The sequence below is a fragment of the Sarcophilus harrisii genome, chromosome 2, assembly GCF_902635505.1.
Source record: "Sarcophilus harrisii chromosome 2, mSarHar1.11, whole genome shotgun sequence".
Taxonomy (NCBI): Eukaryota; Metazoa; Chordata; class Mammalia; order Dasyuromorphia; family Dasyuridae; genus Sarcophilus; species Sarcophilus harrisii.
In genome coordinates, this window is record NC_045427.1 from 503973665 (window position 1) to 503998633 (window position 24969).

Sequence of the window (24969 nt, forward strand, 5' to 3'; positions counted from 1 at the left end):
CATTTAAGTTATCCTTTATTTCCTTAAGGAATACTTTACAACTGAATCTATAGAAGTCTTTTATGTACCTTGGTATATTTATTCCTGGATAATTTATGCATTTTGTAGTTTTTTTGTTATTTTTATAAGCAGTTGATTTTTCAGAGTTTATTTTGTAGTCTGCAATTGTCTTGATTAGTATGTTTACTGATACTCTAGTATACCACCATATCATCAGCAAATAAAGATAGGCTTATTCTTTCTTTACCTTTATTTATGCCTTTAAGTTCTTTCTCTTGTCTTACTGATGCCATAAATTTTCTAGAAATATGTAAAAGTGGTAGAAGTGGGCATCCTTGCTTTATTTTCTCATTTATTGAAAAAGGTTCTAGTGTAGAACTTTTTCATTCAATACTTACTTTTGATTTTAAATAGGTGTTTTCTATGTAAAAATTTTTTCCTATACCTATACTTTGGGTTTTCTCATTTTTCCTTTATTTTTAATTTTCCCAAATACATGAAAAATTCATTTTCAATAGTCATTTTTGCAAAACCTTGTGTTCCATTTTTTCTCTTCTTCTCCAAGAGAGCAAGCAATCCAATATAATTTAAAACATATGCAGTTATTCTAAATGCATTTCCATATTCATCTTCTACATTCTACATTCAGCTGCTACAACTATATACTTTGTAGGAATTTTTTGGCACAAATGACTGTTGTATTTCACCAAAGACTTTTGCATCTATTGAGATAATCATGTGATTTCAGATGTTTTGGTTTTTAATATGTATGTTCTTTTGCTCTTCCATTTGGAAGATACTATAGGTCTTGTAGCACTATTCTCTCTAGTGATTTTGTTCAGTTTTATATTTTCTCTTTCTTAAACTTATCTGAAACAGAGAGGGAACATTAAAATCTGCCGCTATTATGTTACTAGTCCGTGTATTTATGTAGTCCAATTAACGTTTTTCTTTATGAATTTGGATACTAATGTATTTGGTGCATGTAAGCTTAATATTGATATTATTGTGGTGCCTATGGTTCTTTCCAATATAATATAATTTCTTTTAAAATTTTAATTTAATTCTTTTTTTTTTTTTTTACATTTTTCATTTTTCCATTTTAAGTTCAAAACTGTTTCTCCTCTCCCCACTCTATACCAGAGAAGGCCATCATTTGACATAAATTTATAAATATATGTTAAATCATATTACATGTATTCTTATTTTTCACTTTTTCCTTTGGAAGTGGACATCATCTTCCTTACATAGGTTCTTTATGGTTTATTTGGGTATTTATGAAATTCAAAATAACTTGGTTGTTCACAATTATTCTTCAAACAATATTGCTGCTATTGTATATGATGTTCTCTCAATTCTGTTCACTTTTCATTATTTCATGCAAGTCTTTCCATAATTTTTTTCTAAAATTACTGTACCTCATCATTTCCTATAGCATATATATAGCATATATCCCATCACTATCATATACCACAACTTGCATAGCCATTCTCCACTGATGGGCATCCACTCAATTTCCAGTTCTTTGCTATCACAAAGAGAGTGATGATAGATATTTTTAGAACATTTAGGTTCTTCTACTTTTTTCCCTTGGGAAACAGTATTAAGGACCATGCCTAAGTGAAGGAGCAGGTCAATTCTCTGAGATCCTCCAGACCTAATGGTAGTATTGCTATGTCAAACAATATGTACACAGTTTTTATAATTTGGGGTGCATATTTCTATAATTTTCTCCAAAATGGTTGAATCAGTTCAGTTTTATCAACAATTTATTAATGTCCCAATTTTTCTACATTCCTTCCAATATTTATTTTCCCCTTCTTTCATTTTAACCAATCTGATAGGTGTGGGATGGTTGTTTTAATCTGCATTTCTATAATCAATAATGATTTAGAGAATTTTTTCATATATAGCTTTTATTTCTTCATTGAAAAACTCCTGTTTATTCTCTGGCCATTTATCAATTGAAGAATGATTCATATTCTTATGTATTTGACAAAGTCCCCTATATATTTGAGAAATAACAACTTTGAAAGAATTTATAGACAGTTTCTCATACAGTTTTCTTCTTTCCTTCTAATCTTGGCTATATTGGTTTCAGTTGGACAAAAGCGTTTTAATGCAATCAAAATTATTCATTTTATCTTACAATGCTCTATCTCTTTATAAATTATTCTCCTCTCTGTAAGTCTGATAGGTAATATGTTTCATTTTCTTCTAATACCTCCCTTTATATCAAAGTCATGTATCCATTTTTACTTTATCTTGATAAATGATGTAAAATATTGATGGATAATCAAATTCTACCAGACTGCTTTCTAATTTTCCCAATAATTTTTTTATCAAATAGTGAATTCTTATTTCAAAAGTTTAAATTTTACATTCATTAAACACATTATTATTATAATCACTTACTACTATGTATTATATGTCTACTCTGTCCTATCAATCAACCTTTTTATTTCTTAGTACCAGATAGTTTTGATAATTACTTCTCTCTTTATATTTTTCATTGATGTTCTTAATTTTTTGGTCTTCCAGATGAATTTTAATATTTTGGTGCCCTTTTTATAGGGTTTTTATTTGGTAATATGTAGATATGCTGGTGATTCATGTAGGAGCATAATGCCATTTCTTTATCTTTTTAATATTTTGGCTGTTTTTACCTTGTCTCACAGCACGATTTCAACTTTTGCTTTTCTGATTTCACTTATGGAATACTATATTTTGCAACAGATTGTGGGATATTGGTTTCTTATTCAACATTTTGAGTTTTTTCATTTTATTGGATTATTTAATCTATTCACTTGTAAAGTTATAAGAGTGATATTTAGGTGTTCCTCCCCCAAGTTATGATTTCCCTTCTTCCACTATAAATATAGGAGTATATCTCTTCGTTTGTTGTAATTTATTATTCTTTTAAAAATGTACCTCTATTCTTTGTAGCTCTTTTCCCTTGAACTTTATGTCAACAGGTGCCCTTTCTCTCCCTACTTGCCTTGTTTGGGAATCTTCCTTATTATTTTTTTTCTGACTTTTATCTGGTTATTTAATTCTTCCCCCCCCCCCTTTTTCCAAACTAAATGGTCAAATAGAATCTTTCTTCCTCTAGTCCCTTTTAATTTTTGTTCATTACTTTTAAATTTTTATTTTCCACACTTTTCCTTAAAAAGATTTCCTTTTCCTCATTTTCATTATTTATGTTTCATTTTTATTGATTCTTTTCTATTATACTTATTTATTCTCTGTATTTGTTATCAAATTAAATTTTAGAGGTTCATTTCTATTTTGGATTCTATCTTCTAAACAGTTTTTGTTATTACTTTATAGAAACTACCTATCTGGTACCAAGTTTATTCTTGCTGTGCCTCATTCCCACAAAAAGTAATGATTTCTATAGGTGTTAGAGAAGATATTACTCTAAGATAGGATTATTCTTAAGTGTCTTGTGCTGTTCATTATTAGCCCTTGCCTTTAGGAGAGCTATTTCTCCTTCTCCTGAGGCAGGATGTGTGGTCCTTCTAAGAATCAAATCTTTGCAAGTCATTCCCATTCTTCCTTTAATTCCTCCTCTTTCTTTATAGAATATCTCACTTTTCCCATAGCATCATACATATGTGGTAACCCTTTCTATCACTGAAATAAGGCTACTTTTTTCTCCTGTTTCAGTCTTTCCTTTCTGCCCCTTTTTAATGCACCTTCCTATAATTTTGTCTCCCCCCCCCCAAAAAAAAATGATTCTCCTGTACACAGGATGCTTGATGTTTCTGATCCTGTTTCTGATGATGCAGATTCTGATGATGTTTAATGATCCTGTTTTGACATCCTGTTTTTTTATATCTGAGCCCTTCAGAAAAGATGAGCACAATAATAATAGCTCATATTTACACAGTGCTTTATATGTGTTAATCTCATTTAATCTTCCAACCCTGTGAGATCAATGATACTCTCATCCCCATTTCACAGATTAAGAAATTGGGAGTTGAGAGGTTATTTGCCCAAGATTACACAGTTACTAAGCAGGTGAGCCCAAATAACCTAAGAGTTACTGATTTCAAGACCAAGAGTCTCTGCCTTATGCGATACTAGGAAACATAGTTTAATCCTAATTTTAAAAATATCATTTAAATTAGTTTTTTAATGGATCATTTAAAGAAGTAATCCTTTTTTTTAAAGCTACATATGAACCTTACCTGTACTTTGCGGACAAAGGATGGAGTCACTCTTTTCTCGAAGTCATCTATAGGTGTGTATGAATTAAGGATCTTTATGATCTGAAAACATTACATAAAATGTTAATAAATCATGAAAAAGGTATAACCATGTCCAAATAACTGTTCAAGTGGCTTGTAATTCATGTTAGTTTATTTTTTTTTACAATCCAATTTAACAAGATGTTATTGTCGGATCCTTACTTCACCTCACCTTCCAAGAACGAAGAAAACAAAAGTGTGGAGGAAACAAATAGAAATTCAGTCATAAAGACATGAAAAATTTTCTTTCAAAGAAATAGCAATGGGAAGGAAGAATCTGGGTAGGTTGCTGGCTCTGAATAATACAGGAACATAATAGTCAACAGCTCTAGGGAAAAGGAAAAGGTTTAGTTACCTGCACAGCAGAGAGAGAAGTGCAGCGATCATATATTTCTTTAGCATCGGTATCTGTGATCTTTTTGACCTGGAGCAACCAGGCAGCCTGAGAAAGGGGCTCCAGAGTTTCTTTGGCTGTGCTGTTCTGCAAATTCTTATCTTTAAGCCATTCTTCTAAGTAGCTGATGTTGCACCTAGACCAAAAGTACAAGTGAACATAAATTTAGCATGCTCATTTTTTTTTAACAATCCTTTTTTTAAAAAAAATAATTATAACTTTTTATTGATAGAACCCATGCCAGGGTATTTTTTACAACATTATCCCTTGCACTCACTTCTGTTTTGACTTTTCCCCTCCCTCCCTCCCTCCACCCCCTCCCCCACATGGCAAGCAGTCCTATACATGTTAAATATGTCACAGTATATCTAAGATAAAATATGTGTGCAAAACCAAACAGTTCTCTTGTTGCACAGGGAGAATTGGATTCAGAAGGTAAAAATAACCTGGGAAGAAAAACAAAAATGCAAACAGTTTACATTCATTTCCCAGTTTTAACAATCCTTTTGAAGCATCAGCCATATCTATCAGCATGTCCTGGGTTCAGGTCAGGGATCACTGGGGGCATGTCATAGTTCATATGAGATCCTTATGACCACAGTACGGCAGGGGACAATATAGTTGTTGCCAATTGTTGGTAAGTTAGAGAAGAGGGGGAAAAAAGACAATTAAATTACACATAAAAATTAAAGTGAGATAGAGAAAATGCATGAAATATTGACTATGAGTGGATAAAAAGTTGAACTGATATTGCTAGTTAAGTATGTAATCAAGATTAAATTATTTAACCTTTCAGAGCCTCCATCTCCTCATCTATAAAATAAAAGTATGAAAGCACTACTGCTATCATTCTTCTCTCACAGGGTTGTAAGCAAAGAACTTTGCAAATCTTAAAATGTTGTAAAATACAGACTCCATGCCTCCTTTTCCCTTCTCTGACTTAAGGGTCTTAATCCACACATTTTTTAAAACTGCTCTGGGGTTAAATTGTTGTGATCAGTGAATTAGTGCAAACTCCTCTAATCAGCCAAATTTCTCTCATTACCCTTAGCATCTTGCATACCACCTTTGTTTTTGTACTTTCCATTTCTAAAACCTGAACTCCTTATCTCACAGAATCTTGTTTTGAACTCAAAGGAGCCTTAGAGATAATTTATATTAACTATCTTAACTAGTAATATTAATATTAACTACTAATAACTATATTAACCATGTTTAAGATAATCACCAAGCATTTGTTAAATGCCTACTATATATTAGGCCCTGTGTATCAAAATACAAAAAGCAATATAATCTCTATCCAAAAGAAGTTTACACAAATTCTTCTTGTAACTTGGGAAAAATTGTCTACCTTCTTAGTGCCTAATTGTTTCTATCTACAAAGTAAAAAGAATGATTTCAAACTTATGTATCTTATGGGAGTTACAGTAAGAGGGATTGGAAGCATCTTTAAAAACCATTTAGCTCCTTAAAGGAGAAGGGTACCTAAATTTTTCTTCTTTGGTTCCTCCTTTTATTTGGATGGGGTTTTGCAACTGGTGTTAGAAATAAACTTCTGGGATCAGAAGTTCAAAGAACTAGCCTAAAAGCAAGTTCAGTATGACCTAGAGTGAGCCTGTTCCTCAGAGTATATTAAAACTGTGACCCATTCTGATCTTTGGATTCACTTAAAACAAAGGTTGGATCATATTATCTGTTTGATAGCTTTGGGGGAGAATAAACAGCAATAGACTGTCACCTGTGAAAAGTGGGCACTCTGCCTAATGATAGAACAGATGTCATTTATAGAAATTTTTCAGTTCTAAATAGATAGCTTCTATGTATCTGTAGCCTCTTGTATCTAATAATAACAATAAGGAAATCTGTCTTCAAAACCATGGCTTTCCATTATCTATCAGATGATCCATTTCCTGAGTATGGTACTGAAAGCCTTCTTTAATCTGGCCCCAGGCTTCCCAATCTTATTATCTACTATTTTTCCCAATTCAAAATTATCCCACTTGGAATATCCTCCCTTATCTTCTTTCCACTAGACTAAATTCCATCTGTCCTTAAAGACTCTATTGAAGTCCTACCCATTTCTGACCATCCCAGTTTACAATGATCTCTTTTTCTCCTAAACTCCTCTAAGAACTTATTGTCACTTGCTAACTTTTCACACTCCATTTCTTCATCAAGATGGTAAATTTCTCGAAGGCAAGGAGTTATATCACACTTCTTTATATGTCCACTATTCACAATATAGGTGTTGAATACTGATAATAGGATAGATAATAAAATCCCCAGAAAGCAAAAATGAAAAAAATTAGAATTTTGGAAACTCAGATCTACAGGACTTGTTAAGACAATGTCCCTGCATTGATGCATTGTTGGTGGAGTTGTGAACGAATCCAACCATTTTGGAGAGTAGTTTGGAACTATGCTCAAAAAGTTATCAAACTGTGCATACCCTTTGATCCAGCAGTGTTACTACTGGGATTATATCCCAAAGAGATTATAAAGAAGGGAAAGGGACCTGTATGTGCACGAATGTTTGTGGCAGCCCTTTTTGTAGTGGCTAAAAACTGGAAACTGAATGGATGTCCATCAGTTGGAGAATGGCTGAATAAATTGTGGTATATGAATATTATGGAATATTACTGTTCTGTAAGAAATGACCAACAGGATAATTTCAGAAAGGCCTGGAGAGACTTACACGAACTGATGCTGAGTGAAATGAGCAGGACCAGGAGATCATTATATACTTCAACAACAATACTATATGATGACCAGTTCTGATGGACCAGGCCATCCTCAGCAACGAGATCAACCAAATCATTTCCAATGGAGCAGTAATGAACTGAACCAACTATGCCCAGAAAAATAACTCTGGGAGATGACTAAAAACCATTACATTGAATTCCCAATCCCTATATTTATGCACACCTGTATTTTTGATTTCCTTCACAAGCTAATTGTACAATATTTCAGAGTCTGATTCTTTTTGTACAGCAAAATAACGGTTTGGTCATGTATATTTATTGTGTATCTAATTTATATTTTAATATATTTAACATCTACTGGTCATCCTGCCATCTAGGGGAGGGGGTGGGGGGGTAAGAGGTGAAAAATTGGAACAAGAGGTTTGGCAATTGTTAATGCTGTAAAGTTACCCATGCATATATCCTGTAAATAAAAGGCTATTAAATAAAAAAAAAAAAAAAAAGACAATGTCCCTGGCAGCTGTTCAGGGTCAACATGAAAAAGTTAACATCTTCTAAGGTTCTAAACCATTTAAAAACGGAGCAAGCAGGATGGAACTCATGCTCAATCTAATGGATGAAAAAGGGTCACATATGATGTGTACCCTGCTCTAAAAGGTCTCCCTATCCACCCTAGCCAGGAACCATTTCTCTCTCCAGTCAGCCCCGGCTTGCTAAGAGGCTTACTAGGTTTACCTTATCTGCATTCCTTTCCTACAAGAGCACATGTCCTTGCGAAGAAAGAGACTATTCAAGGTGACAGCTCCTATCAGAAAGAAAAGCTGCTTTACAGTCTGCTTTAGAAGCTCGTGGTCCAGCCCATTCTGACACATGGTAGTATAAAAATAGCTGAGCTGCTGCAGGATAGAGGTCATGGTGTAAGCATCTGTGTCATCAATGCTGGAGGACCGCTTTCGGAATCCTGTTGGTTTCAAGCCAGAAATTCCCTGAAGGCTTTCATATTCCAACATTCCTGGTACTGAAGAAAGACATGAAAAGATACAGGAAAAACATTTCTCATGCTTGTAAGAAGATACTAGAAGATTATTATTATTATTATTATTACTATTATTTTACTTCTGTCGGTTGTGTATTCTCTATGCATTTCATTTTTAGGAAATCGAACATTGTTTTGAAAAAAATTGTAATAGTAACTTTTTATTTGCACCCAGTACTACAGAAGTTTCTTGAGGGTAAGGGCTTTTTCATTTTTGTCTGCAAATCCTAATACCAGGCATATAGTATCCATGTCATAAATAGATGTTTGATTTAATTGAATTGCATAGCATTAATTTACAGAAAAAAGGAACGGAATGATTCATAGGTTTTACATGTGGAATAAGCTACTTTTGGGAGTAGGGATTCTCTGTAGATGTCTTCTAATAAAAGCTTAATGACCACTTTTTAAAAAACATTTTAAGAATATTCTAAAGAACATTCTTAGTCATGTATAGATTAGATTAAATAGCTTCTGAGATCTCTCATATAAGATCTGGGGCATCTTCCTGAGAAGGAAAGAGAAAAATCTTTTCATCAAATAGTCCACTGAAACTATTAAAATCAAAGAATAGGGTGAAAATATTGTAGATTAAAGAAGTACATCAGAATTTTAAGAATACAGAAAAAACATGCAAAGGGGGAAAGTTCTTTTCTTAAAAGATATATATCATCAATAGTAATAATAAATTATTTATAGATTGAGGTCATTATAAATAAAGAATAAAAATGAACATGCATAGATTGAAATAAACCACTTATACCATTAAATTATGTCACTTATACTATTCAGCTATGCCCAAATGTCATCTATGTTGTCACATTTTGATTGATTATCCAGTCCTTTCTTACCTATCATTGGTTGAAGATTATTCTCCATTACAAAAATAAATTGATGATATATCCGTATGGCCACATCACTAAGAATCTGTCTATACTCTGAAAGGTCAAAATTCATCAAACAATTCTTATTTTGTTGTGGAGTGTTATACTTCATAAATTCCTGAAAGTCAATTATGGATATATTAACATTAGCAGACTATTATAATAGACATTATCAAGTATATGCAGTTAATGAATATACCTATTCACTAAATTTGATCATGAGCTTCTATTACTATCCTTCTTTATATCTTTAGATACATTATCTCCCTTTCACCCTACCCTTTCATTTAGAAAGCAAATAAAACAAAATCCCAAATATCTGTTTATAAAAACATATATATATATATATATATGTGCACATTTATTTATTTATAAGAAAAATAGCAAAGCAAATGATCAGATTGAGCAGTCTATCATTCAAGGCCTGGTGAGCCAGCTTTTATAACTGTCTTGTACTTTCTGGTGAGTTGAAATTCTCCCAGTTTGGAGGATGACACCTGAGATATTCTGGGACTACCACACAGATTAAAAACAACCTCCCTTAATTCTCCTCCTGGATCCTCTGAGACAGTGACTTCATTTTGTCAAGTGATTGACTTTAAAAAATTTCTTTCCTAAGGAAAGGAAGCATCTCTCACAAATGGTAAATAACAGATCATAAATGATATAGACAGCAGAAATCAGTAAATATTATTAGGGATATCAAAGTTAGCATTTATCCTAAAAGGAATATACATTTGACTTGGTAATCAATACATAAGCCAAAATATATTGCTTATATGAGTCTTAGGTCATTCCATGAAGACTAAGTAAATGGGAGTACTATGCCAATGGCTGTCACTAACTAGCTTTGTAAACTTGAACAAATCCCTTAGCCTCTTTAAACCCTAATTGCTTCATCTTTAAAATTGGAAAAAAGTAACTTGCACTCTATACTTCACAGTATATTTGTGATGATTATTTGAGGTAAAGTATATGATAATGGTACTTAAAAAGCATAAAGTATGAGGAGATGATATTGTTATAATCATTACATCAGCAAAACTTAACAGTATCAGTGCTTTCATTTGCTCAGTTCCTGGTAGAATGCTTGATATTTAACACAAAATATGAAATAATCCCTACCTCTTCTCCACTGTACTGTTTCAAGCAGTTAAGGAAATGGCATGTATTAGAAAGCCAAAAGGACAGCATCTCAAAATCTTCATAATGTTCCTAGAGAAAGATGAAGACTCCCAAAGTTAATAACATCTAGCTCTAGGACTTCCAAGACACATTAACATCCATCATCTTTCCTATATGGGCACCTAGTTATTCCGTGACTTGAAAACCAATGCTTTAATGAATCATTTAATTAAAATTAGTTTTTATTCATTCATTAAAGTATTTTCTTAGTCTACTAAACATCCATCTAGTACATGTTATGTGTAAAGAAGTGTTATGGGCATTGAAGGAGATACAAAAGAAGGTAGGACATAGTTTTTCCCCTTATAGGAATTTGCATGCTAGTTCAAGGGACAAGATGAAATATTTAAATAATAGTGAAATACATAAATATCAAAGTGAGTACAGTTTTACATATTCAATGAATGGGGAAATTATTTAGAAACAGCCTTATCAAAGAGGTTAAATCATTTAACCAACAAGCATTTATTAAAGGCCTATCCAACATTATTATTCCTGTAATCAGTAAGTCAAATATTAAGTGCCTATTGTGTGCCAGACAGTATAATAAATCCTGGGTATATGAAGAGATGTAAAAATACAGTCTTTGTTCTTAAGGAGTTAACATTCAAATAATTAGGTCCCTTCAAGATATATGAAGTATATATGGAATGTATTCTCAGAGGAAATTCTGGATCATAGAGTTATTAAAGATTAAAGTTATTTTTATCTTAACCACACAAATTTAAAATCTTTGAACCCTTTTTTAACTTAGCCTTTTCTCTTATCCCTACTATCCAAATCATTCACCAAACCCTGGGTCTCCTCATTTCATTTCCATGGTTATTATCATAGTTTAGGTCTGATCACCATAGTTTGTATTACTATAATAATGTACTAAATGGTCTTCATATTTCTAGTTTCTTTCCTTTTCAATCGACCTTTTGTATAACTTAAACATAACTTCTATTGTATAACTCTGGCTCTTTAGAAAATACCCAATGATTACCCATTGTCTGCTAAATAAAACCCAAGCTTCTCTAGTGCTGAAGGTTTCTATAAATGAGGAACAACACTGCAATGTGGACAAAGGGCTATGCTTTTATCAAAAAAACATGGGTATACATTCTGTTTTAGATACTAACTTTGCAAACGTGGGAACATCATAACATTATTGTGAGAATTAAAGGAATCACATGCATAAAACACATTTAAGTGCCATATAAATGAATTTATTCTTATCCTTTTCTGCTACTCTCAAGCAAAAACTTTCCTCTAGCTAGATTTATTTATTTATTTTCTCACAAATACACAATGCCACTGTGGTTTCAAACCTTATGCTGATTGCATTATTTGTAATGGCTTCCTCAAACTAGTATTGGGTCAGGGTTGGTGGGGCTCCCCTTTTGACATCATCATCCTCATTCAAAAGGACAACCTCTCTTCCTACAGCAGAATAGTGATTTCAAACTCAAATAGAAACAGGTTCACTAGTCCATATGTAAGGATCCCATATTGACTTAATTTTAAAATGTAATATAATCTAATTGTTATTGTATGATGAGGATAAATATTTCCCAATTACATTTTAATCTGGAGGATGTTTAACAGCTCTGGTCTAGAGCATATTGGCCCCATACCCTTTCTCTAGGTATACTTTATGCACAGTTAGACTGTCTTTTCTTCAATTGTCCCAAGCCCCCACCATGGAACATTAATGTGCTACTTCCTAAACAGTGGAATAATACTAGTTAAAGAAAATTATCCTGGCAGGGATCAATCTATCTATCTAGAAATGTTTATATTTATATTCATATAGATAGAAAGATCTATGTATACAATAGATTGATTGGGAGAGAAGAAAAAAGGAAACTAAAGTGGAATCAAAAATCTCAGAATCATCTGTGGTTCTCAACTTTTCTTTATTTGTATATAGTCAGTTACTGGGTCCCTAGTGATACATTCCATTATCGTTATTCCCATGGTAGGTCCAGGCCTTTGTATCACCCAAAAAGGCCGTCTATTTAATTTTTATTTTTCTTCTCTTATAATGGCAAAGAATCGGATATTTAGGGGATTCCCCCAAATTGGGGAATCAAGCTGTTATATATGATTATAATGGAATACTATTGTGCTATAATAGGCTGATTTCAGGAAAAAAAACAATTTGGTATGTTTTTAGTGTGGGTTAAGAGTAGATGGGTATTCTCTTAGCTTTTGGAGATAATCAACTACAGCTTAGGAAGATCAAAGGTAAAAGTAAAAAAACAAACCAAAAACCCAAAGCTACAGAAGCACAGGATTTCAGAGGGACCTTTGAAATCATTGCTTAACTAATACATAGTAAAGAATCCTCTCTACAATATATCTGATAAATGGTCATTATCAGTTTCCTCTGAAAAGGCCTCCCATGAGGGAGAATCTACCATCTCTAATAAGAGTACTTTCTGTTTATTAGGTAGTTTTTCCTTACAATGAGCTAATGTCTCTCCTTTTAATATTAGCATTAGAAATGATAGTTAATATGGAGACCGATTGTGAATCAAAACATGTTATTTTCACCTTTTTTGCTAGCTTTTTCTTTCTCTTGATTTTTTTCCTTTTTGGTCAGATTGTTCATGTATAACATGACAAATATGAAAATATGTTTAAAAGGGTAATACACATATAACCTATGTCAGATTACTTGCAATTTTAGGAGGGGGGAGATAAGGAAGGAAAGGAGAAAAGTCTGAAACAGTCTTACAAAATGAATGTTGAAAACTATTTTTACATGCATTTAGAAAACTAAAATACTACTGAGAAAAAAGAAATAATTAAAACAATTAGAAAGGAAAAAGTAGAGATATAAAAGAGTGGAGAACCTATACCTGAGATTTGAGAACTAATAATATGGGAGTAGGAGGGGTTAATGTATTAGGAAGAAGACCAGGAAATTATATCATGGAAGTCAAGAGTAGATAGTTTCAAGAAAGATAGTCAGCTGTGTCATATGTATTGTAGAGAGATTAAGAAGAATGAGTTCACTGAAGTTTGTTCCACAAGAGGGGTGAGGGTGAAAACATTGAGGAAGTGGAAAAAGTGGGTGTTGATTACTCATTCAAAAAGTCTGGCAGTGAAAAAAAAAAAGAGAAACAGCTAAAGCAGGACAAAGTGAACACTTATTTTAAGATGTGGGAGACCTAAATATATTTAAAGACAGAACAAAATGGCAGGACAACTGGAGAGATTGAAGATGCAAGAGAGGAATGGGAATTTTTGTTCATTTCTGATGAATCTCAGTCACCTTAATTTATGATGCATGCATAATTTATACTTTATAAATATCTAGTGTAGAAGAGTTCAATGCAGAAAAACAAGGAAACTGACTTTCTGACATAACTACAATGATAAAACCCTTTGGTGCTGAAAAAAAGACCTACTTCAACAAGATTTAGCATATGAAAATCTGAATTTATAAACAGTAGTGTACAAATATTACATTTCAAAAGAAATCCTAATAAAGCATCCTTAGCTACATTCTGTCCTGTACTATCTCCCTGAATATATTTAATGTGTGATTGATACATGCTTGACTCCTGGATTTAAGCCTCAGCTCACCTTCTGCAAGAAGGCTTTCTTGGGCCTCCTTAATATAAGTGCTTTCCCTGGGCACAAAGAGGATAATTGACTTGCCTAGGATTATACAACCCATGCATTAAAGATGACATTTGAATAAACATCTACCTTATCCACTGTGCCATGTTGTTTCTGAAACATTTTCTGCTACACAAAACAAGGTAGATTTTTAATTAAATGCATAGACACCCACAAATATAAAACATTGTTTCCTTTAGGGTAAGGGGAAGTCAAGAATATTCAGAATAACCTTCCTCTTTTTTTTTTTCTTACATGGCCTGATAGATCTAAAGCAAAACTTGCATCTTTTCCGTAGCAAAATGGTTTGGTAGCTAATTAGATGAATGGCAGTTACAGAAGCTAAGCAATAGTAAGAAATGCCACCACTGACGGAGTTCTCATTACCATGAGATCACAAGGAAATTGTCTGATTAATGAATATTGCAAGACAACAAAGCAAGCCATGACTACAGGATTTATTATTATTATTACTGTTTTTACAGAGAACCAACACATGGTTGCCAGCATCTGTTTGAAGACCTTAGATGAAGGTAATATATTACCTCTCAAAATGGTCCAAGCTACTTACTTTCCTAATTATTAGGAATCCTCAATCTTCCTTTTTATGACTCCTTTCCATTGTAATCATCTTCCTCTTAGGACCAAGCAAAACAAGTCTATACCATCTACAAAATACATATCAGTCCTTACCATGTTATCATAAGTGCTCTATATCTTTCCTTTGGCTAAGAGAAAAATGAGAGCATTTCTCTGTCTGCCTATCAATAAATCTAATTAAAGATCTACCTATCAGTTTCTTTAAATATACTTTTCTGAGCAAAACAAGACATCTTCACTAGACACATTAGTCATATTTCTCTATAAATGAAGGAAGGATTGGATGGCCAGCAAAGATGCAGCAAGGTAGAAATGGAGAGGCTAGGTTAGTCTTAAAAGCTGCTTGCATTGGAATTCCATTTATCCAGGAACATGTTTGCTTTATCCAGCCCACTATCTATATGATAAATCCCTTTTACAATATCCTGCCAAGGAACCATCTAGCTTCCTGCTAAAAATCTCTAGGAAAGGGGCAAGTCACTAGCTGTTTTAGGCAGTCCATTCCACTTTTCAGAAATCTGACTCCTTTCCATCGAGACACAATTGACAAACTAGAATTGATTTTTTTTAACTTCACTCTCTGGAGCTATGCAGAAATAAATCCAATCCTGCCATCTCCATCTCCCCACATAAAAATTGCAGTGCCACTAAGTTAATGTAAGTATGGTAGATTAGGAAAGTCCCTAATTAAATTGATGAATCCTGCAATCAAATTGATGGGACACAAGAAATTCCTAATGATTAGTTGAGGAAAGAATCAGCAACTCTCCCTTAAATCCTATTAAAAGTAATTCTTATTGAAAACAACTATCCTATTTCTTCCTGTTCACCAAGCTTTTGGGAGATTTCATTTTCTTAATTTTAAAAATTCCTTCCCTTCTTGTATCCTATCATCCTCCAAGTCTAAGATAATAACAGTAATCAATTCATACCAACAAAACAGTTTATGATTTACAAGCAATTTCTTCACCACAACACCATGAGGTAAAGAGCGCAAATAACATTAGAACCTTCTTATGATGAGAAAGGAGCCTGGAGAGACCGACTGGCATAGAGACCCAATTGGCTGTTCCAGAGCTGGAATTTGGACTCAAGTCACAATCTAGGAAGCCGCATGACACTGCAGTGAGGAACTCTACCTTACCTTGATGACCTGCTTGATGCCGTTAATGGTGATGTTCATGAAGGACTTGAGCATACTGGCGTCATTTAGCGAGTCTGCGTAACGTACGCACATGAATAGGATATGAGCTGGCAGACCCGGAATCATGTTCACTACCACACCCCGAGGCTTCAGATCTGGGGGTAGAGGAGGAAGAGAATTAAAACGATAAAGCCTTAACTCGGCTAGTTAATATGTGTTCAAATCAAGGTTTTTCTACTTTCTTCTAATGTGACTGACCGCCAGAGTACTGGGTACATTTTTCCCTGCTGAGAGTCTACCTTATTCCTTCCTTGTAGACCATGGAGACCTGGGTGTCCTCTCTGCACTACAGAGTCCATTGGGCCTGAACAGGAGTCTGACACCCTAGCTCTCCCAGGTAAGATTTGTTCCTTAAACCATCTTTGTTCCTGGTTGGATTTAGTCTCCGTGGCCAGATGGGGAAAGAGAGAAGTTAGGGGAAGAAGAATAAACAAAGGGGGTGGAGAGGAAAGAATGTGGAAGATCTCTCTGGTCACCCCTGGTCACTGCAATTTTTATCCTACTGTCTAAATTCCTGAACCTCATGAGAAAGTCCCAAGTGTCCACAAAAAGTACCAAGAATGAGGTTTTGCACCAGCTTAGCTTCATCTTCCTTTTTATATTCCACCATTCCAACATACTCTTTGGTTTCCAAAGACGAATGCACCTCATTGGCTGAAAAGAGAAATCCACAGTCAGAAAAGCACGCGAATCTCATGCTAGGCAGCAGTATATCCCAAAGCTAAACACATGGAGCCTATTCTCACTTCCCCCATTGTGGCTGCCTTGGACGTGAACACTCTCCAGTTTTCAGAGTCAAGGGCAGAGGCTTAGAGGAAGACCATAGTTAAGGGAAGAGTTAAAATGGCACCTCAGAGGCTATTTAATTCAACCCATACTTGAATTTTAAAAAAGGACCAGAAAAGTTAAAAAATTAAATGGGAGAAAAGAGAAAAGGGAGAATTAAGGAAGGTCAGAGATGCCACAGAAAGGGAAAAAAATATCAGTTTTGGGTTGTCAGAAGTGTCTCATATGGTGGAAAATTCAAGCAGAATGAAAGACAAGAAAAGGCCATGGGATAGTTAATCAATATTCCTTTCCACACTGTGCACATGTGAAGAGGAAAAACTAATTATGTTGGGCAGCCAATATTCAAGATGAAATATCCATTTCCTTGGTTTTTCCACTTTCCTCTAATTACCTTTCTGGGATGGTGGTCTCTGTGAATATGGATGTGGGGTAAGGAATTAAAAATGAAATTTAGATCAGTCAATTTTAATCCCTATTCAGTTCTGGGGTTACAAAAATAGTTTGCTAGAGAAAGAGCTTAAAATTATTATATGGTTGCTCATAAATTGGCCAATTGGTTATCTACAGATATACTAGGGTCTGAGGGGTACTGGGTAGGATTACCTCCCTTAACTATTTCTCCTCTAGCCTATTTGTGCTTAAAAAAGTCTGTCATTAAAAAATTTATTTCTTTGAGTTTTGAAGTCTTTTTGATTTTCAAGAGTTATATTTTATTGCAGTTCAGTTGTGTCTAACTCTTTGTGATCCCATTTGGGGTTTTTTTTTGGCGAAGATACTGGAGTTGTTAGTCATTGCCTTTGCCAGTGGATTAAGGCAAGTAGAAATTAAGTGACTTGCATAAGATCCCTTATTAAAATGCAAATACAAAAGAAGGTCATAGTCCTTTGCTGACACTATTAAAAGATATACTGACAGCTAACTGAGTGTAGGGTCCACTGAAAATGGGAAAGTGAATCAACCTCTCTCTCTCTCTTTCCCAATCTCTCTGTGTCTTTGCTGTCTCCATTTCACTCTTTCCCTCCCTTTTCCCCACTGTCTCTTTCTTTTTCTCTCTCATTCTTTCTTACCTTTCTCAATTGTCTTAGTTAGTGTCTTGATTTGATCTTGCAGCTTTTTAATCATTCTATCCTTCATGTCTAACTCTTCCTCAAGATCCTATAACAATAAAAGAAAATTGGGTTTAAAGTTTGTTATTATTATTATTTTAGAATGTGGCTTCCTTAGACATAAAATGTTATATACCAATGCCTGCTGTATTCAACTGGTAGAACTTAGAAAAAGCTCTTCGAAGAATTTGAAACACAGATTCATCTTCATTAATTCCACCAGTTCTAATGTGGGTAAGCTTGTGAGCAGCACAAGTCTTTGCAAGGTACTGATAAAGATGTTTGAGAACATCCTCCCTCCATGATACAACGACCCAAATTGCATAAGCTCTAACTATACTCAATACCTCCTTCTCCATCTGCAATCACAATATTCACTCTTACCACACCCCGAGCTCGTCATAAAGGACAGGTTAGCCAGATCATTGCAACTCCATTCTACAGTGTGGTTCCCCTAAATGCTTTAGTAGAAGTACTCCCCTCTTTTAGAAGGATCAGGAATAAGAAACCTTCTCAGAGTTGGATACTCTGACTTCAAGATGGTGCTAGAGAACTGAAGGTACTTTTAAGAGAGAAGGATACAGATAATAAGGAAACTCTCTGACCGAGAATCAGAGAGGGAAGACACTATACATACTCGGAGATAGAGATGCATAAATACACACACAGATAGAAAGTAAATAGAAAAAAAACATTCACTATGCATGTACTCTTTTATGGCTTCATATCCAAGTAGAAAATCATTACTATATACATGGGGTATGTGTGTGTATAAAATAGACAAACATACAATGCAGTGTGATGGAGAAGAAAGAACTCTCAGTATAAAATTAATTGTCCTGAGGTACAATTCTGATTCTGTGGCTTACTATCTCTTCAACCTGGGAAGGAAATCACTACCACCATCCCTGTCATTTATAAAATGAGAAGTGATCTCTAAGGCCCCTTCTGGTTCCAGATTCTAAAGCTATATCAGTGTAAAGTGGTCAGAATGTTGATCCAAATATTCCCTTTCCCTTTAATAACAGATATAGATTGGCATTTTCAGAGACACACATATTGCTGCACCCATCCTAAAATAGCTATGAAAGGACACTTCTAACAGAGGATGAGGGGATCCACTAAGCGGCTTTGTTTATCCGTGGGAGAGGGCTGGCTCTGATGCACTGGCTAGCAGTCCTCTGTGGTGAGGCTGTTGGCAGCCCACTAGAGCCGACTGTTACATTTTCAGCCCAAGTACTTGCACCTTGGTAATTGGCACACTATAAATCAATATAAAACACTTAATTTACTGTTTTGCTGAATGCCCACAGTTGAGGGAGTGATGTTAATAATGCAGATTAATCTGAAAATGCTTGTCAGCCCTTTTTTTTCCTCCTAAAAAAGTTGGTTGTTAAACATCTACCAGCACTCCCCTGACTTAGTCTTAACTATATATAGGTTAGATATAAACAGCCCACACGATGACTCGAAGTGAGTATGTGAATATTTACATAAGAAAAAACAGAGGGAGAAAGAAGTGCTTTAAGGACCTGCTCCCACAAAAGGGGCTTGCTTTGTTGGATCAGGGATGATGATTGTGCATTGGGACGGCTTATTCTAAGTATGTACTAAGAATCATAGAATGGAGATCTGCAATGGATTTTAATCTGACCAACCATATTTTACAGATTAGAAAGTGGAAAATCAAAGAAGGGAAATGACGTTGTTCATGGCCACAAAGCTGATTGGTAATGTAACTTGGAATAGAAACCAATTTCCCTTACTCCCAAATGTAGTGTTTTCTTTCCTTAGCACTACTTTTTTTTCATTCCAATCTATCCATCTTTTCACCTATAGCAAGGATTCTTAACCATTTTCTATGTATTTTGGAACTCTTTGGAAGGCTGGTGAAGCCTATGAGTATGGTTTTAGATTTATAAAATCATGTTTTTAAATGCATGAAATAAAATACATAAGACTACAAAGAAAGTCAAAGATTAGTAGGAATAAAGATGTGATTTCCTCCCATTTAGCTCAAAGTCTCACTGAAATCCATATGTTCTCCTTTCCAATTAAGACTCTGAAATGTTATAGAAATCTTGCTTTCTATCTCACCATTCAAGAGTATTCCCATCCTTGGATTTTAGATCCAGCACCATTTAACATTTAAATACTAGTAGAACCATTGTAGTATTTTAATGTTAAATCTCACATTGAAAAAATGCCAGCAATTCTTACCCTGTTTTCCATATTGAGACGAGATGCTTCCTGCTTGAAACTGCTCTTGACTTCACTTTCTGTTTCAAATTTTTTCTTCAAGTGATCATTGGCATCTTGCACTTCCCTAATGGTACCAATCAACTTTTCTTTTTCTTTGATGTGTATTTCATTTTGAACTTCCATGGTTCTAAGGAAAAGGAGACACATAGTATCTTTCCATCATGGTGAGCCCACTTATTATCATGTCCATAACTGACTTTTATCCTTCTGATACTCTACTCAAAAAAGCAGAAATATGATCTGAAACTGGGATTAGGGAAGGGAGAACCAGAGAGAATTTGGGCAAAAATTTATTTATTTCCTTGCCGTTTTTCCTTGCTCCTTTATTGTAACTCAGTGATCTCCATGATTCCCCTCCCAACTATTGCTAGTCACTAAACCTAATTATAATCACTGTGATTAGGCAACTCTAATTTAAAGTGTTTGCTATGTTCCAGGCACAGTGCTAAGCACTGGGAATACAAGGAAGGGCAAAAAAATAGTCCTGGCTGTCAAGGAAATCTCAATCTAATTAAAGAGACAGCACACAAGTAATTACATACAATAAAGATATTACAGAATGAATTTGAGACAATATGGGGGGGGAAGGCACCAAGAAGGACAAGTGGGTAAGGTTTAATTTATATTAAAGGAAGTCAAAAAAGCTGAGATAAGGAGATAGAGTATTCTCCGTGTGGGAGACAGCTAGTGCAAACACATGGAGATGGAAAATGGAATATTATGGGGGAATAAGATTTAAGATGTCTGGAAAAGCCAGAAGAGGGCAGGTTATGAAAAGCCCAATAGAGGACATAGTATATTTTTATAACTAATTATTTTCAGTCTTTAGGATCAATTCAATAAATACTTATTGAGCATCTTCCATGTGAAAGGCAGAGAATTCAGAATGGAAGATAAAGAAAACAAAAGAACAAGTGAAGAAGAAGATAGGGGACGGATGTTATCTCACTCCTTCCCATGTTAATTCAAGTCCTGTGTGAAGAAAACTTCTTTTATGGAAATTATTTTGTTTTACTAGGAAAATTAATGGATTTTGCTTAAATGTTTCAGGGAGGGGAAAGGCAGAGAGGAGGAGAGAATTTGGAACTCAACATTTTTAAAAAGAATGTTAAAATTATTTTTACATGTAATTGAGAAAAAATAAAATATTATAAGGAAAATTATTGGTTCACATATTGCACATCCGATACAGTGTTGTGCAAATGGAATTCCAGCAGAGGGCGATTTCATTTCTTTGTAGTCGCATATGGCTCTTCTGGTGTAGCATAAGATCACTAATTTAGATAATGGCACAGGTGTCAATCTTAGATCTTAGTATTACTTGGAAATTTTGCTCTTTAACTATTTCAGTAAGGAAAAATTACATAATCACTGTACTTACCTCCTTTGTATTCCTTCCTCTTCCATATTACGATGTAACTGACTAGACAGTTCTTCTATTTTTCCTATGAGGAGAAGAATTTTCATTCTTTCATTTTGGATACCAGTGCCTAACACTTTTTAAAAATCTTAATCAGATGCCCTTTTGCTGTATTTAACAAATTATTGTTTAGATATCAATAGTTATGTGCCCATTACAAGGAAAAGAATCTTGGTTTTTGGCTCACCTTTTAACCATACTTGCACATGAATAGCAACTGTTTTTAATAGCTTCAAATTCCAAACATAGACACATTCATAATGATGTAAACAAACATTATCTTTAAATTCCTAAGTCTGGCTAATGTCACTTCTGTTAACTAAAAATTTCCTCTATATTTTTGTTCTTCCTGAAATTTTCCCTGACTTATGTAGCTAGAGGTGATTCTTCCTTCCCTAAATATTTATACCTCTTTTTTGGACCTCTTCTGTCTATTTATCATATGTCTTAAACCATAGTAATTTGTGTACATGTCTTATCTCTTTATAACTACAAGCTCTGTAAGATGTAGGACTTTATCTTGTTTAATTTTTGTGTTTCACTAAGCACAGTACCTTTATCAACATTAAATATCTAAAGAATATTTGTTTGATTTAATAGTAGCCAAAGAAGAAATAAGAACAAACTTTTATTCTGGACTAGATTTTAAACAATAAAACAGAGCTGACTCCTGAAGAAGAAATGATGGAAAACTTAAAAGAAAGTGATTAAATGACTATATCATCGAATTTGAAGAAAGGGTGCATTAAGTTTGATATCAATCTTGATATTAGAAAATAAAATTTTAAAGAGTTCAGAGAAAGCATTGTTAGCATCTCATGGCCTATAAATTCTATAGGGAAAGTCTTCCCATGAGAAGGATGTAGTGCTGTTAAGAATGAAATTCTGATGATACAAACACACAATTAAATCCATTAAAGAAGAAAAATAGGTGTCCAAAAAGATTAATATAATCACACAGATAACTTATCAATGAATTAAGATTTTTAAAAAACGAGAAGGGCAATTAACTGAGTAAGGATTCAAAAGAATGACAGGATCTATAAAAATGTTTAGAATTCTAAAGCCTAATATATTGGATTTAACATATATTTTTTTATCATATTTAACATATATTGGATTACTTGCTATCCAGAGGGGAGGGAGTGGGAGGGAAGGGGAAAAACTGGAACACAAGGTTTTGCAAGGGTAAATGTTGAAAAATTATTCATGCATATCTCTTGAAAATTAAAAAGCTTTATTAAAAAATACGATTTTTAAAAAAATTCTAAAGCCTAGAACAGACTGAATCATGTCTTTGCTGACAAAGATAACAAAATATATAATTTTGTAAAAGCTTTTTGGGGGACCAGTGGAAGATCAAAGAAGGAATAGGACTATCCCTTAAGTAGGATAGGATTATGATAATGATAAAGAAGAATAAGAAAGTTCTTAATTTGCTTCTATTTTCCCTGTGGAAAAAAACTCTCTAATATTAGGAAATATAGGAAAAAAATTTGATACTTAGGAACCCAAGATAACTGTGGAGATAGTAACAAAGAGAAAAAGGAGAAGCTGGGGAACAAAACAAGTACCAATATTGCACCTGCTCTCTGCCAGACACTGTACCACTCTTTACACATATCTCATTTAATCCTCACAATACTGAGAGGTGGTTATTATAATTGTCCCCATTTTACAGATGAGAAAACTTAGGCAAGAAGTAACTTGCTCAGGATCTCACAGCTAATAAGTGTTTGAGTATAGATTTGATGACAGGTGTTCCTGAGCCCAGGCCCAATCTATTGGTATAAATTGTTTTAAGTTGGATTACCGATGTAAATCTTGATGCTGCTCCTTCATCAATCATCGATCAATCAGCATTTATTAATCACTCACTATATGTCAGGTACTGTGCTATGAAGCAAGATACAAAGAAAGGCTCTCAGGGAGCTTACGTTTAGTAGGGGTGACAACATTAATAGGTAAAGTCAAGATACACCCAGAGTAAATGTAAGGCAACCTTAGAGAAGTTCTAGGGAGGGGAAGGTCTCCAGCCGTGTCATTTAAATTAAATTCAAAAGGAAGCCAAGAATTCTGAGAGTTGGAGATGTGGATAGAAATATGGGGGAGGGGGAGATAGCCAGCTAAAGACAAAGAGAGATGGGGAGATGGAGTGTCATGTTTGAGAAACAGGAAATAAGCCAATATAACTAGATTGTTTCGTGCATGGAGGCAAAATAATTTTAAGAAGACTTTTGCAACTTGCAACCTGTTCCTCTTACAAAACAGGAGACTGGATCTTAAAGGGGCCAAGTGACCTGCCTGAACAACCAAGGTCAAAAACAGTAGCAAATCTGGATGTAGAACTCAGCCTCCTGATTGATTATTCTGTACTCTTTCTCCACCTTCAATTCACATTGCTTCTCAGATGTGAACAAGATTCATGTTCCATTCTTATTTCTTTATTTGCATAATCCATTCTGTTGTAAACTCATTGAGACAGGAAATTCTGGTTTTTTTCTTTTAAATCCTTGTATCTCTGGTACCTAATCCAGTGCTTTGTACCTGCTTAATAAATTATTTCTAAATTGAATTGCCTTCTACATATCTAGCCCATTCTCTGCCCAGGCGCTTCACTCATCTATATATACCTTTTGCCTCCCCCAAATCCCTGCATTCTATAAATAGTTTCTCTTTAATTTTCAAAGCAATGTTTCAGTACATGCAACCATTCAGTGTTACTGGGAAAAAACTAGGATTAAAAAGATGGGCTTCAGTTTCAAAGAAAAATGTATGGTCATTAAAGGAACACCGAAGTTGCCCAAGGGCAATCCATTCCTCTCTCCTCCTTTTCAATTAGGACTTGGCTGATTGTTCATTTGCAGTGTTTATCTACCACACACACACACCCCTATCCCTATGCTTCTCTAACTTTGCCAACTGAGCTAAGTTTCCTTCATGAGAGGTCTACACATTTGGGGAGCAAGTGCCCTCTTTATATCTGTGTCTATATCTTCTCAGCATTAGATTATAAATTCAACCTAGGGCCGTAGGAAGTAGTCTCAAACCTTCTTCGTTCCTGTCACACTTGTAATGGGCCCTTTGATGGACTGCTGTGTGCCATAGCTCTCCGTACGGAGGGAGAGGTCAGAACTGGAATTAGAAAATTTATATATCAGGGGAAGAGGGACTAATGGGGCTGTTCTCACATGTGGCTCAAGGAGAAGGGACTGAAGTAAGTGCTCCACTTAGAATGAGAAGCATCTCAAGCTGAGGAAATAAACCAGAGACACCCCCTCCTTCCCATCACCCCGAAAGCATGGGGTCTAGCCTGTGAAATTCCTTACAACTCCATTTTGAGAACCAGACTGAGTATCAGGGAAAGCTTTCTGGAGGAAGCTTCAGGAAGAGAATTTTAGACACGGGGCACAGGGCCCCAAAACAGTGCATGTTCAGAGGGTGACGTACTTCCATGTATGTCAATAGAGAGGCAGCTTGATGTGGTAAAAAGATCATTGAACTTGGGGGTGCGTGGGA

General features: G+C 34.6%; 1 protein-coding gene across 3 annotated transcripts in view; it reads right to left on the reverse strand.

Annotated features, from left to right (window-relative positions):
• The window catches only part of MYO5C (myosin VC), a 139926-nt gene that overhangs the window by 5768 nt on the left and 109189 nt on the right, over positions 1–24969 (reverse strand). For 2 of the 3 annotated variants that reach the window (XM_031955213.1, XM_031955214.1), the window contains 10 exons: positions 21412–21475; positions 19989–20157; positions 17730–17817; positions 16429–16527; positions 15814–15968; positions 10395–10484; positions 9237–9387; positions 8085–8367; positions 4609–4783; positions 4194–4274 (listed from right to left, as the gene is read on the reverse strand). In XM_031955213.1, coding sequence (XP_031811073.1) covers positions 4194–4274; positions 4609–4783; positions 8085–8367; positions 9237–9387; positions 10395–10484; positions 15814–15968; positions 16429–16527; positions 17730–17817; positions 19989–20157; positions 21412–21475 — 1355 coding nt within the window. Of the gene's footprint in view, positions 1–4193; positions 4275–4608; positions 4784–8084; positions 8368–9236; positions 9388–10394; positions 10485–15813; positions 15969–16428; positions 16528–17729; positions 17818–19988; positions 20158–21411; positions 21476–24969 lie in introns of those variants that run through there. The other variant, XM_031955215.1, reaches the window with a different exon arrangement.